This window comes from Hypanus sabinus, chromosome 22 (genome assembly GCF_030144855.1).
Source record: "Hypanus sabinus isolate sHypSab1 chromosome 22, sHypSab1.hap1, whole genome shotgun sequence".
Taxonomy (NCBI): domain Eukaryota; kingdom Metazoa; phylum Chordata; class Chondrichthyes; order Myliobatiformes; family Dasyatidae; genus Hypanus; species Hypanus sabinus.
This window is the reverse complement of record NC_082727.1, coordinates 26,482,653-26,498,494: the sequence shown is the minus strand read 5'-3', so window position 1 is coordinate 26,498,494 and position 15,842 is coordinate 26,482,653. Positions and strand designations below refer to the sequence as shown.

Sequence of the window (15,842 nt, the reverse complement as noted above, 5' to 3'; positions counted from 1 at the left end):
CACCCAAATGTGTTGTGGCTTTAGGGAGTGTTTCTTCCTCTGAACTCGCTCATAGCTCTAACAGGGTGAACCTTCTTCTTGGTTGAACCTTTCTGCACCACAGCTCTCAGGTCCCCAGGCTTCTCACATTTGATCAAAGGTTTCTTCTCTGGAGCCTTCATTCTCCACATGACGACTGAGTGGAGTGCTCCCGAGGGGCTCTGCAACCTGATGATCTTGGTTGATGCGATGTACGACATCTTCACCGTGTCCACCACCGTATTCATCAGATTCTTGGCAGCCAGAATGAGGGAAGTAATACTGTCCAGCTGTTGAAAGAGAATCCAAGCCCTAGTGAGTGGTTTCGGAGCAACCTTTCACACAGTTCCTTTCAGTGATTAAAAGACAGAACTGCACCCAATAATGTTTTTTGTTGGCATTCATTGGACATTTCAGTTGATGCAGGGGAGGAACAAAGGCAGGGAAAGCTCTTTCATGAGGTGCAACAAAGCAAAAGCAATGAACAGAGATTGATTCAGACAAAAACAAACTGGGCAACCTGGGAGAGAAGTGGCAGAGGACTGACATGACCACAAAAGCAAATTTAAAAAAACTGGATGTTGAAAGAGTGAAATATTTACTGAAAATCTTGGAGTTACTCACTCAGTAAAGGCAACATCTGTGGAGAGAGAATTAGTGTTTAATAGCTCTAATTTTCAGACTTGTCTCTGATCTCCAGACCAAGTCCCCATATTGATGGTATAGGTCTGGATAAAGTAGATGGGGAGAGGATGTTTCCAATAGTGGGTAAGTCTAGGACCAGAGGGTACAGACTCAGAGTACAGGGGTGTCCATTTAAGACAGAGAGGAGAAGGAATGTGATGAATCTGTGGAATTCATCACCACAGACCACTGTGGAGGTCAAGTCATTGGGTATATTTAAAGTAGAGGTTGATAAGTTCTGATTAGTAAGGGAGTCAAAGGTTATGAGGAGAAGGCAGGAGAATGGGGTTGAGAGGGAAAATTAAATAGTCATGATGGAATGTCAGAACAGACTAAATGGGCCAAATGACCTAATTCAGTTCCTATGTCTTATGGTCCCCTTTCTGACACACCCTAGTGAAATCTTAGTTTACAAAGCCATGTGCAACAGGAGAGACATCTAAATCCTATCACGTGTGTCTGGGCACACATCTGAATGAATGTGATTTTGTGTGTGTGTGTGTGTGTGTGCGTGCGTGCGTGCGTGCGTGCGCGCGCTTATAAATTCGCCTAAGATCTTTAACAACTGCTTAAGTCACATTGCCAGCTCCCTCATTGGAAGCACTGGGGCATTGCTGGAATTTTGCTGTCTGCCACCGATAGGGTGAAAGTACAACGGTCAAGCTCAGGACAGAACAGGGCCCCTGGAGATGTGACCCTAACCAGAGCACCATACCTGCTGGAACAGAGCCTGGTCTTGGTACTGCACTCGGCAGGGTCTTATAGCCAAAACTGATCGTGAACTAGGTTGTGGTTCAGTGATTTACACATCGGTGTAGTGGATCACGGGCGATGTTAAATGTACTATCTGGGGCACCAGGTGCAATACGGGGAGCTTGCCTCATATACAAAGAATTGCCAGATAATTTGCAATGTTTACCAGCAAAATGGTCGACACTGCTCATTCAGAAAATAAAACTTTGAACATAACAGCACAGTACTGGCCCTTCAGCCGTGATATTGTGCCGATCTTGTATCCTACTTTAAGATCAGTTTCACCCTTCCCTCCTGCAGAGTGCTCCATTTTTATATCATCCATGTGTCTATCTTAGAGTTTCTTAAATGGCCCTAATGTATCTGCCTCTGCCACCACTCCTTGCAGTCTGTTCCACACACACATCACTCTCTGTGTGTCCCTGCTACACTTCTCTCCAATTACCTTAAAATCGTTCCTCCTTGTCTTAGCCACTTTCACTCTGAGAAAAACAGTCTCTCACTCTCCACTGCCCACTTACATCAAGGATCAAGGGTCAGATTTATTCAGCTTACACATTTACATGTGTTAGAAATTTGCTGTGGTGTGTTGGTGCAACATGCAGCAACTATAAAATGTAAATAATTATATAAAAATAAAGTAAAATGTTAAAGTACAGAAATGGAATGAAATGTGCATAAATACAGTGAATAAGTTAATTTGACCATCGGTTAATCGGGGCAGATACTTATTTGGCACAACTCTTAAAGAACAAAAACTAATTGAGAAAATAGCCGGGATTCCCTTCATTTATTTGGGACAATATGCCACTTAATCGGGACAGGAAACTTGCCGAACGGTTTCTAACTAGTATGAGTCGCGTGCACTTGCGATGCGATTAGACTCCACACTCTGCTTCGAGTGAACAGTTTTTAAACAGCATCAGCTGCTTATTTTTGTGTTCAAAAAGCAGCAACTCTTTCCACTGATAGTTGGTGATAAGTACGCAGTAAGACAATTCAGAATGGTTTTCCTCACTGTGGTTTCAAGCACTCAGGCTTGGAGAAGCCAGTATCGGCCGAGAGTGAAAATGAAATGTTTTCACTACTTCAGCAAGTTAGAAACTACAAAGAATCTAGAGGTATCACCAGTTGTTTTGAATGTTCCAATGAAAAAGAAGACTTGGAGGATTCAGTCGTTGACAGCATTGTATAAAGGTAGTCTATTATCTGTACTAGGTGTCTGTGCTGAATTTGCTCATTTAAGACCATAAGATATAGGGGCAGAATTAGGCCATTTGGCCCATCGAGTCTGCTCCATCATTTCATCATGGCTGATCCATTTTGCTCTCATCTCCAGCCTCCTGCCTTCTCCCTGTATCCCTCCATGCCCTGAATAATCGAGAATCTACCAACCTCTGCCTTAAATATACGTAAAGATTTGGCCTCCACAACTGGCTGTGGAAACAAATTCCCCAGTTACACCACTCTCAAGCAAAAGCAATTCCTCCTCATCTCCGTTCTAAAAGGATGCCCCTCTATTCTGAGGCTGTGTCCTCTGGTTTTAGACTCTCCCACCACCACAGGAAACATCCTCTCCACATCCAGATATCAAGACCTTTCACCATTTGATAGGTTTCAATGAGGTCACCCCTCATTCTTCTGAATTCTATTGAATACAAGCCCAGAGCCATCAAATGCTCTTCATATGACAAGCCATTCAATCCTGGAATCATTTTCGTGAACCTCCTTTGAGCCCTCTTCAGTGTCAGCACATCCTTTCTTAGATAAGGGGCCCAAAATTTTACAGTCAAAAGAATGTGATGTGCACAAATTCCTCAGTCTATAAGCATTAGGAACTAATACAAAATTTCATAATACTGTAGTAGTGTTGGTAATGATCTAATTTGTTCTGTATTTCATTTAAACACAGAATTCGATACTCAATTTGACTTTTTTATAACTTTTTTAACCACAGGTTGAATACCCCTTATCTGAAATGCTTCAAGCCATAAGTGTTTCAAACTTTGGAATACGTAATGAGACAGCTTGGAATCGCCATCATTCCCAAATCTGAATTTATGTGCTACATACCGGTAAGCAGTATTTGTTCATTACACGTATGTGCTCAACAGTAAAGACTATTACATATCATTAATATCATGTAAATATGTTTGCTGGGGAACAACAGCAGCACAGGAGCATTACGTGAACACCTGAATCAGCTGTAAACAGCAGGCTTTCAGTTTCCACCTACAATGCCGTGTTTTGATTAAAATATTACAATACTCGTATTTTACTTTTAGGTTTAATGTAAGATCAAAAAGCAATCAGCACTGAAGATTTGTTCTGGGATTAGGCTTCCATCAGCAACACTTTAAAAATATAATATCATTACGTAATGTATAAGAACAATCAGGATCATAGACTTGTTCTGGTGCTAGATTTTTGTGATCAGCAGACACTTTAAAAAATTAATGGCATGCTTTTTCTTGAATTCCTGCAACCAGCCTGCTGAATATTCACTATTACCTTCAACTTTCAGTTCATCATGATAGATCTTTGCTTGTTTCATGATCAGCATGCCATTAATAGACAATAGACAATAGGTGCAGAGCAGGCCATTCGGCCCTTCAAACCAGCACTGCCATTCAATGTGATCCTGGCCAATCATCCACAATCAGTACCCCGTTTGTGTCTTCTCCCCATATTCCTTGACTCCGCTATCTTTAAGAGCTCTATCTAACTCTTTCTTGAAAGCATCCAGAGAAATGGCCTCCTCTGCCTTCTGATGCAAAGCATTCCATAGATCCACAACTCTCTGGGTGAAAAAGTTCTTTCTTAGCTCCATTTTAAATGGTCTACACCTTATTCTTAAACTGTGGCCTCTGGTTCTGGACTCCCCCAACATTGGGAACATGTTTCCTGCCTCTAGCGTGTCCGATCCCTTAATAATCTTATATGTTTCAATCAGATCCCCTCTCATCCTTCTAAATTCCAGTGTATACAAGCCCAGTCACTCCAATCTTTTAACATATGACAGTCCCACCATCCCGGGAATTAACCTTGTGAACCTACGCTGCAGTCCCTCAATAGCAAGAATGTCCTTCCTCAAATTTGGAGACCAAAACTGAACACAATACCCCAGGTGTGGTCTCACCAGGGCCCTGTACAACTTCAGAAGGACCTCTTTGCTCCTATACTCAAATCCCCTTGTTATGAAAGCCAACATGCCATTAGCTTTCTTCACTGCCTGGTGCACCTGCATGCTTACTTTCAGTGACTGATGAACAAGGACACCTAGATCTCGTTGTATTTCCCCTTTTCCTAACTTGACACCATTCATATAGTAATCTGCCTTCCTGTTCTTGCCAGCAAAGTGGATAACCTCACATTTATCCACATTAAACTGCACCTGCCCATTCACCCAACCTGTCCAAGTCACCCTGCATTCTCATAACATCCTCCTCATATTTCACACTGTCACCCAGCTTTGTGTCATCTGCAAATTTGCTAATGCTACTTTTAATCCCTTCATCTAAATCATTAATGCATATTGCAAATAGCTGCGGTCCCAGCACCGAGCCTTGCAGTACCCCACTAGTCACTGCCTGCCATTCTGAAAAGGACCCATTAATCCCTACTCTTTGTTTCCTGTCTGCCAACCAATTTTCTATCCATGTCAGTACCCCACCTGCAATACCATGTGCTCTAATTTTGCCCACTAATCTCCTATGTGGGACCTTATCAAAGGCTTTCTGAAAGTCCAGGTACACTATATCCGCTGGCTCTCCCTTGTCCATTTTCATAGTTACATCCTCAAAAAATTCCAGAAGATTAGTCAAGCATGATTTCCCCTTCGTAAATCCATGATGACTCAGACTGATCCTGTTACTGCTATCCAAATGGGCCGCTATTTCATCTTTTATAATTGACTCCAGCATCTTCCCCACCACTGACGTCAGGCTAACCGGTCTATAATTCCCTGTTTTCTCTCTCCCTCCTTTCTTAAAAGGTGGGATAACATTAGCTACCCTCCAATCCTCAGGAACTGATCCTGAATCTATAGAACATTGGAAAATGATTACCAATGCGTCCACGATTTCTAAAGCCTCCTCCTTAAGTACCCTGGGATGCAGACCATAAGACCCTGGGGATTTATCAGCCTTCAGTCTACCCAACACCATTTTCTGCCTAATGTGAATTTCCTTCGTTCCTCCATTACCCTAGGTCCTCTGGCCACTATTACATCTGGGAGATTGTCTGTGTCTTCCCTAGTGAAGACAGATTCAAAGTACCTGTTCAACTCGTCTGCCATTTCCTTGTTCCCCATAATAAATTCACCCGTTTCTGCCTTCAAGGGCCCAACTTTTTTAACTAATTTTTTTCTCTTCACATACCTAAAGAAGCTTTTGCTATCCTCCTTTATATTCTTGGCTAGCTTACCTTTGTACCTCATCTTTTCTCCCTGTATTGCCTTTTTAGTTATCTTCTGTTGCTCTTTAAAGGTTTCCCAATCCTCTGGCTTCCCACTCACCTTTGCTATGTTATACTTCTTCTCTTTTATTTTTATATTGTCCTTGATTTCCCTTGTCAGCCATGGCCGCTCCCTACTCCCTTTAGAATCTTTCTTCCTCTTTGGAATGAACTGATCCTGCACCATCTGTATTATTCCCAGAAATACCTGCCATTGTTGCTCCACTGTCATCCCTGCTAGGGTATCCTTCCAGTCAACTTTGACTAGTTCCTCCCTCAAGGCTCCATAGTCCCCTTTGTTCAACTGTAATATTGAGACATCCAATTTTCCCTTCTCCCTCTCAAGGTGTACATTAAAACTTATCGTATTATGGTCTCCTAATGGCCTCCTAATGGCTCCTTTACCTTGAGTTCCCTTATCAAATCCGGTTCATTACACAACACTAGATCCAGAATTGCCTTCTCCCTCGTAGGCTCCAGTACAAGCTGCTCTAAGAATCCAGGATAGCATATATTTACTCTGATGCCAACGATTCATGATCGAGATCTTCATCTTTTGCTTTATGCAATTTTTTCCCTATTTTTTATTACATATGGGAGGCCACTTCTCAGAACCCTCTATGGTGTGCAGAGACCTGTACGTTGCCTGGTAACCCACACAGAGTCTTGTGGAGTTTTCCATTTGAGATGTCATGTCAGGGCTCAAAGAAAAATTCAGATTTTGGAAGTTTTTGTATTCTGGAATTTCGGATAAGGGGTACTCAACCTGTATTTCCACAAAACCTTGGGTAATTGGGGCAGCCGCTCAACAGGGCCAAAATGAATTGGTCCGGATGTGTCACAATTAATCAGAATCCACTGTACATAAATACCAGCATGCACTTACAAAGAAAACAGCATTATAAAACATGGTTTAACGAGTTTACAGTACAGTGAGGTTACCAGGGTAGAGAGGGGGGGTGGGAATGACTAAATAGAATGGTTGCCTGGAGCAAGAAGCTTTTAAGATGGCCTGATTTTTTACTTTGTGCACTATAGTGCTTTCCAGGAGGGGCTTTAGTTGTTGCATTTTGTGAGGGGATATTGGACCAAACAGGCCGTATTGGCTGATGTGGGGATCTGTCTAAGATGGTGGTGTAGAATAGCAGCAGTGCATTCAGGCAGTGTCCAGTATGCCTAAGCTTTTTGGTAATAAAGGTGATACAGTTCTCCTACATTAAGTCCTCAAGTAATGTGCGTGCTTCTATCTCCGCATTTATCTATTAGTCAAGTCAAGTCAAGTCAAGTCACTTTTTATTGTCATTTCGACCATAACTGCTGGTACAGTACACAGTAAAAACGAGACAACTTTTTTCAGGACCATGTTGCTACATGAAACAGTACAAAAACTACACGGAACTCTGTAAAAAAAACACAGAAAAAAATCTACACTAGACTACGGACCCACCCAGGACTGCATAAAGTGCACAAAAACAGTGCAGGCATTACAATAAATAATAAACAAGACAATAGGCACAGTAGAGGGCAGTAAGTTGGTGTCAGTCCAGACTCTGGGTATTGAGGAGTCTGATGGCTGGGGGGAAGAAACTGCTACATAGTCTGGTCGTGAGAGCCCGAATGCTTCGGTGCCTTTTCCCAGATGGCAGGAGGGAGAAGAGTTTGCATGAGGGGTGCATGGGGTCCTTCACAATGCTGTTTGCTTTGCGGATGCAGCGTGTAGTGTAAATATCTATAATGGTGGGAAGAAAGACCCTGATGATCTTCTCAGCTGACCTCACTACCCGCTGCAGGGTCTTGCGATCCGTGATGGTGCAATTTCTGAACCAGGCAGTGATTAGAAGCCAGAATTAAAATTCAAAATTGAGAATCTAACAATTTTCTACTAAAAATGTAAATGAATTGATGTAAATATTGTGACTTTGGGGAAAAAAGATCTGGGGCCAGAACTGGAATGAATTTATTTATTATATGCTAATTGGTAATCTGAAAAGCAACAGAAATGTTTTACTGTAAGCTATCCCCCCTCAAGAATTAATGAACAGTGTACTCGGCAAACTATTACAACCCAGGCAAAATTAGAATACATGGACATAGAAACAGGACAAATGTTTGCCCTTTGGTAAAACTGGATGAGTCATAGAAGTATTATTAAAATCAGCATCCTCATTAAGGCATTGATTTTTATAATTAAGAACAAAAAATTTAATAAATTACAGGCCCACAGATTATCTGATGAATTGGATCACCCAACTACGATCAGATCATTGCCACGCAGCTCACGTACCCTCTACGCTGAAGACTGAATGATTAAAGACATGGCCAGCATCTCAGGTATCCTCCTGTTTCCATGAGCTTGAGGTAAAACCGGAAGAGAGGACCTAACTGGGCACTGCCAGATTTGGATATAATTTGGAGGCGTGTAGTTTGGCGGCTGATGGTTGGGTTGAGTTGTTCCCTGACCTTGGCAATTCCCTTGCAAACGTTTTGTTACCGTGCGAGGAGACATTGTCAGTGATTGACTACAACAACAGTTGTTGACAGTGGCGCACTGACGACGTCTCCTCACGTGGTGACGACAAGTTTGCAAGTGGATTGCCAGGATCACAGAACAACTCAACCCACCCATCGGCCAGAGTTCCAAGGCATTTAGCTGATGTAACGCTGGGGCAGTCAGGAGCACACGGTGGGAAATCTGTACGTGACCGTGTGGCTAAAGAGGCCAGGGAGATCACGTTGTGCATTAGCTCTCATCGTCAAAAATAAATTGGATCAGGAGCACTGATGGGTCCTAAACATCACCTACATGTTCTGCTGTCAGGTGAATGTCACCATCATACAGGTCTGCCTCACTGAATTACAGCCTGATTGACATCAGGGTTGTCCTGGTGACAGCATGGCCTGAATTCTGAAAACAAGGCAACCCCCTCATCAAACTATCTAGAGGCTACCTCTGAGAGCAAACGGTATCAAGTCCATCGAAGAGGCCTTCCTTCCAGCCACAATTCTTGCTCACTAAGTAAAATATGTCTGCTGCTGCAACTGTGTTATTTGAGGGAGGGTTTTTAATGCATGTGAGACAGAAATCAGATTAGTCAGATTGAGATGGGACGGGGGAGGCTCTGGAGCGAAAGTAAGGGGAATGTAACAAAGGCTCACCAACTGATTTCTAGTGTGAGGGTATTGTCGTCTGAAAGACTGAGCCATCAGGAACCACATTGCTAGAGGTTAAAAGAGTAGGTGGTGACCTCACTGAAACAAATGGTGCTCTTAGGAATTTTCTGTCCCGGTCGGCTGTGGCTGAACTTGTTCAGGACTGAGAACCCTAGATTGGACAGATGGTGACTGATCAGACTGACTGAGCGAAGGCAAAAGGCCAATCATAATCTTTCCGAACGGTGAGACGGGCTCAAAGACACAACTGGCCCGCTGCTTCTTGGACTTCTTGTGTTCTTACTCAGTTTCAGTGAAGACAGAAAGGTTATTATTTATCATCAGGTGATATAGCGCGGAGCCAGCCCTTCTGGTCACCAGCAACCCACGACAAACCCGATTAACCCAACCTAATCATGGGATAATTTACAACAACCAATTAACCTAGCAGGTTTGTCTTTGGACTGTGGGAGGAAACTGAAGGACCTGGTGAAATCCCACAGGGAGGTTGTACAGAGTCTCCTTACAGAATGGTGCTGGAATGAATGCCCCAAACTGTAATCGCGTCTCACTAACCACTACACTACCCTCTATCATAACCAATACTTACCCTTCTTCAGTATCATTGAAACAGATCACCTGTCCGTTTCTAAGATGCTTTGAGAGATCTTGCTGAGCATAAAATGGCTGCTGCATTTCTGACAGTCCCATAGCACATTGCAATCGTGAAAAGCATCAGATAAATTCAGCCCTACAACAGAACACACCTCCTCAGTTCTCCCGTGGTGTGTTCTGTTGTAGGAATTGATTCAACACATTCCTGCTGAGTTATCAAGATGTAAAGCACAATTCGTTCTGAGACTTTTACATGAGTAATTCAACATGGTTGAGATTGTTATGTTTATGCCTGTAAAGTGTGAGGTGATCCATTTAGAAGATCAAATGTGAAGACAGAATACAAGGTTTCTCCAGCACTTTGTGTGTGTTGCTCGGATTTCCAGCACCTGCAGGTTTTCTCTTGGTTGTGATACAGAGTTAAAGGCAGGATTCTTGGCAGTGTTGAGGTACAGAGGGATCTTGGGGTCCATTTCCATAGATCCCCCAAAGTTGAAAAGCAAGTTGATTATGATGTGTTGGCCTTCCTTTGTGATGGGATTGAAATCAAGAGCTGTGAGGTAATGTTGCAGCTCTAAGAAACTCTGATTAGACCAGATTTGGAGTATTGTGTTCAGTTTTGTTCATCTCATTATGGGAAGGATGTGGAAGCCTTACAGAAAGTGCAGAGGAAATTTACCGGAATGCTGCCTGAGTCAGAGAACATGCCCTATGAGGAAAGGTTGAGTGAACTAGAGTTTTTCTCTTCAGAGTGAAGGGGGGTCAGAGAAGACTTGCTAGGAACGTATAAGACGATAGGAGGCATAGATTGGACAGCCAATGGCTTTTTCCCAGGGCAGCAATGGCTGAGATGAGTGTGCGTATTTTAAGGTGATTGGAGTAAAATATAGGGTAGATGTCAGAGTTAGGGTTTTTACACAGTGAGTGGTAAATGCAGCAAACACCCTGCCAGGGCTGGTGGTTGAGGCAGATACACCAAGGACATTTAGGAGACTGTTAGATAGGCACATGGATAAATGAAGGAGGGAAGGGTTAGATTGATTTGGGGTCAGGTTAAAAGATCAACACAATATCATGGTCCAAAGGATCAGTACTCTTCTATGTTCTGTGTTTGAATTTGCCATCTTCCTCAGCACTGCATTGCTAATGGAACCATGGTCTATGTGATGAGAATTGATTTCCATCTCATATCATGATTCAATGCTAAAAGTTATGAGCAACACACATACACACACACACACACACACACACACACACACACACACACACACACACACACACACACACACACACCCCACCCCCCCCAGACCAGACCAGACCAGACCAGACCGCATCTACGGAAAGAGTACAGGTCAACGTTTCAGCCTGAGACCCTTCAGCGGGACTTTGAATAAGTTCAGGAGAGGAGCAGTCGGGGAGAGTGCAACCAGATGCACTTTGGTAGAAGGGGGATAAAAAAGCATAGACTGTTTTCTAAATGGGAGCAAATCCAGAAATTAGAGGTGCAAAGGGACTTGGGAGTCCTCATGTAGGATTCCTTAAAGGTTAACTTGCAGGTTGAGTTGGCTGTAAGGAAGGCAAATGCAATGTCAGCATTCATTTCAGGATTCTAAGAGCGAGGATGTAATGCTGAGGCTTTATGGTCAGAGCACACTTGGAGTGTTGTGAGCTGTTTGGGGCCCCTTATCTCTGGAAGGATGTGCTGGCATTGGAGAGGGTCCAGAGGAGGCTCATGAGAATGACCCCAGGAATGAAAAGGATGAGCCAGAGGTTTGGGAGAATGATGAAAGGCCTAGAAAGAAAAGGATGTTTTCTACAGTGGGGGTATTTAAGACCAGAGAGCACAGCCTCAAAATAGAAGGAAGGCCCTTTAAATCAGATGAAGAAGCTAAGTCATTTGGTATATTTAAAGCAGAGGTTGATATGTTCTTGATTAGTAAGGGTATCAAAGGTTACGGAGAGAAAGCAGGAACATGAGGTTGAGAGGGATAATAAATCAGCCACGATGGAATGGCAGAGCAGACTCGATGGGCCAAATGGCCTAATTCAGCTCCTCTGTCTTATAGCTTTATGTTCATAATAAGTGTAAATAGTCTTGTCATAAGTAGGCACTCTGCCAAAAATCGTTTTTCCATTTGTCAATGGTTTATAAAATGGTTGCTTATTTATTAGATTGCAGATACTGAAATATGTATACTGATAAGATAAAATAAATCTTTTATGAATTAACTGTATTCCCCCCCCCCCCAAATCTACTGCATAATGAGATTTACTTACTGCAGAAACAATGAGCTCCCCACTCAGATTCTGGATTTCAGCTTTCACTTTGCTGCAGATCTTCAGCTGATGAGAATAGAGCTTGATTTGCTCCAGGTACGCTAATAAGTCTTGTTTACAAGATTGATCTTGGCACTGGAAAAACAGTAAAATTAGGGCTGACATTATTTCAGCAAAACAAACATAATATACTTTCACGAGCAAAATGAAGGTTATTTCCTTAACCCTGAGAAACAATTGACGTTAGTTGACATTGTAAAACTGTAAGGCATTTCATGGTATTAATCCAAGCTATCAAAGAGGTTGCTCTGAATGGTGCAGTGTCAACACTGATTTTCCAGCTCACAAACTTTTGCTACATCTGTGTCAAAGAAAGCTATAAACAAAACTGGATTGTTTAGCAGCAATACGTTCATTAAGTGAATGAGTATGTGTGTTTTCTTTACTTCAACGGGGGAATCTTGGCATGCTTAGATAACTAGCAAAGGATCTGCATATGACGCAGGCTAGCTATCTGCTGACAAGGTCAAGATGTGCTGGAAACCCTCGGGTCCAGCAGCATCAGTGGAAGGAGAAGCTAAGGTCATGAGTCAGGTCCTATATTTTCCGTTTCTGCTTACGGTTTCCAGCATCTCCTGGTTCTTTACACGTGTGATCTGTTGGGGATGGACAGAAATAGAGAAAGTGAGAGAGAAAGAGAAAAAATAGTGAAGGGAGAGTAAATGGGAAGGAATGAGATGGAAAGGTATAAAGAGATAATGCTATCACCTGCTAATGTAGAAAAGGTAGAAAAAATGACTGGCTGGGTGAAGAGGAAGACTGACATTTTTCATACTCCTAAGTGAAGCATTTGGGATTTCAATGCACATAGCTAACTTGCTCTTCTTCAGTAGTTTTTTAAAGCATGTTTTTGGTTAACAGCAACTTGCTTTCATTGCTGAGCCAAAGGACAGATGCCTGGTATCTAACGTGCCCTGCAGCCTCACGGTGCCTCTGGCTGGGTTCAATTCTGACCTGTCGTGCTGCTGTGTGGAGTTTGAATATTCTCCCTGTGACCATGAGGGGTTCTTCAACCTCCTCTGGCTTGCTCCTATACCCAATGGACATGCTGGTTGGTAAACTTCCACCAGTACGTAACTGAGCAGCAGAAATCTGGGGAGAGTTGATGGGAATATCGGGAGAATGAAACGGAATGAGTGAAGGATTAGTGCAGGTGGGAATTTGAAGGTATGGTCTCGGGGCTGAAGGACCTTTTCCCCCAGATTATGACTCTATAACTCCAACATTCATTAGCTTAGCTGCTTCTGGGAAGTGATTTGAATTTTATTTACATCCTACCCAGGGACAGGGTGTAATCTTTCAAGCAGTTGATAAACGAGGTTGAGCGAACATGAGAGAGATAACGAGGGAGCAGTCCACAGAGTTATTAAACATTTCATCATGCTTCTGAAACACAAGGAAATAGATTGTATTTTGAAAATTTCATCCAATTATTTGGAGCTGGTCGAATGCCTGGTTCTGCTGTGGTAGACAGAGGTAAAGTGCTGCTTGTTACCTATTGCACAATGCAAATACTGTCATTATGTTCACTAATGATGAGCCTCACCGTTCTGATTTACCTAACCTCACAATATTGCATCCTGAGTTTCATGGGGACCAATAACGATGGGTAATAGTACTGCTTGATTACTGAGAACAGCCCTTTGCATCAAGAGAACCATGTCTGCAGCCAGAGACTCCGTGTTGCATCAGGGACTAAGATACAAATCCAGCATTCCCAATATATTAGCAACAGTTTTTACCCACTCCTCTGTAAATTTCACACTCAGGTGCTCTGGGTACCGAAGGAAATTGCTTTGAAATGATCTTTGATGAATAGTGCTTCTGTGACTCTGCTGGCTCCTCTTTGACACACGAGTATAAATCCATGGAAATATATTCTCAAAGGGAACAAAACCAATGTCTGCTACTTTGGTCTAAAAAAATTCCAAAAAGAATGCATAAGGTCACGGGACTTTTGGCGATCCAATTATCCCAAAGGAGATTAGTGTTGACCAGAAATTGGATTCATGCTGAGTTTAACCACCTCCAGTATCCAATGTTTCTTTTTATCTCTCTGCTGGGATGTGAAATTTTCCTGAATCTAATTAAGAAATCGGAAAGACAAAAGGGATGTGCAGAGTTGCAAAAAGCAAAACCCTAAACTTCAAAAAGGTAGAAAGAAACTCTGCTGTTTCTGTTATTCTCACTCAAATTTTACTTTAAGTTTGAATCTACCAGGAGCAAATCGGTATCACCCATTGATCTTATAAACAGTAATAAATCTCACTGGGGATTAATCTTTTATCTTGCAAAAATACATCATGGAAAAGTGACATATAAGTAATTTGCTAATAATCTAAGTTACTATCACCACTTCCCTATGTGAGGAAGCTAAGTGAGAGAGTGTCTAATTAAAAACCTCTTACAAAGGTTTGGCACCAGTACAATGGGCTAAATGGACTCCTTTTGTGCCTCATTAATAGTAGGTTCTAGAAAAGCATTAAAAACACTTTATACTGAACTTGTACATTTGTCTAACTCAATGTTGAATGCATTGCTGTTGAACAAAATGCTAATGTAAAGGGCCAGAATTAGAAGCTGAAATAACATTTGGACTAGCAATATCTGAGCAGCTGTACACATTTGAGAACATTATCCAATCACCCACAGACACTGCTCACTTGGGATGGATTGAGCTGATAAAGTGGCTGAGAGTGCCTGGGTCTCATTCTTCCCTCAGGAACACCTGAAAGTACGGTGACTTCGCTCCCATCACATAACAAACGTCCTTTATGCAATGTAAAGTTAAATATGTCTTCCTGATCTCCATGGATTTTAATCTTCACTATGATCCCTTGGTGCTAGATCAGTACCTTCTCTGGCTATCAATCACAGTTCTGAAATTCAGATCTTTTGTCCATGTTGGAGTCACATAGAGTCATAGTCGTACAGAAACTGGGTCCACACCAACCACTAACCCCTCATTTACACTGATCTATATTCATCTTGTTTTTTATTCCCCTCACATTCTCATCCATTCCTCCCAGACTCCATCGCTCACCAACACACTCGGGGTAAGCTACAGCAGCCCCTCAACCTACCAGTTTCCATGTCTTTGAGACATGGGAGGAAACTGGACCACCCGGAGGAAACCCGCGAGGTCACAGAGGTAACGTGCAAATTCCAGGCAGAATGCACCTGTGGCCAGGGTTAAATCAGGCCGCTGGTGCTGTCAGGCTTTGCTGAGATTTGGATTTGAACAATCCTGAAATAACACAAATCAGGCATTGTTGAGCTAACTGTTGGTGAATTCTTGTTGCCTAATAGCACTGTTGACAAAATCCCCCTTCACTTTGAGAGCAAACTAATAGGGCAATAATTAACCAGACTAGACTTTTTTCTAATTTTTATAGAACACAATTTCCTGCAAAATCATTCTTCCTCTTTTAGTTACTCTCAAGTACCCTCTCTGGACTCCTAGAGGACCACAAATTTGTCACAGTTTGGAGGCTTGCATGATTCAGTGACCGGAGAGGAATGCGGCTGGTGTCAGGGCACTACGTTCGGGCTGTTGGTAGGGTCACCCATACCAACAGGTCAAAGGTTAGAGGCCAGACTCAGAGTGATCCACTGGTCCTCCAGCTTCAGTAGTTCAGCTGAATCCTGACTGGTGAAGCACAATTGTTATGGAAACAACAGTGAAGAATCCTTCTACATCTGAATGCAATGGTATTCCTGAGCCTCCTCCCAGGATATGTGTGACTGACAGTGGTGAAAACTGAGGGGAAGCTACTGACACGATGAAGGATCTGAACACCGCCAGAGGCGGAGGATCTTCATTGCTGCCC

At 42.6% G+C, this 15,842-nt stretch overlaps 1 protein-coding gene across 1 annotated transcript in view; it reads right to left on the bottom strand.

The window, feature by feature from the left end:
- Nucleotides 1–20: 20 nt before the first annotated feature.
- Nucleotides 21–15,842, bottom strand: part of LOC132379454 (catenin alpha-3-like) — a 1,635,404-nt gene continuing 1,619,582 nt past the window's right edge. Inside the window, exons 16-17 of the mRNA XM_059947342.1 lie at nt 11,953–12,087; nt 21–308 (exon numbers count right to left, since the gene is read on the bottom strand). Coding sequence (XP_059803325.1) covers nt 21–308; nt 11,953–12,087 — 423 coding nt within the window. The remainder of the gene's footprint in view (nt 309–11,952; nt 12,088–15,842) is intronic.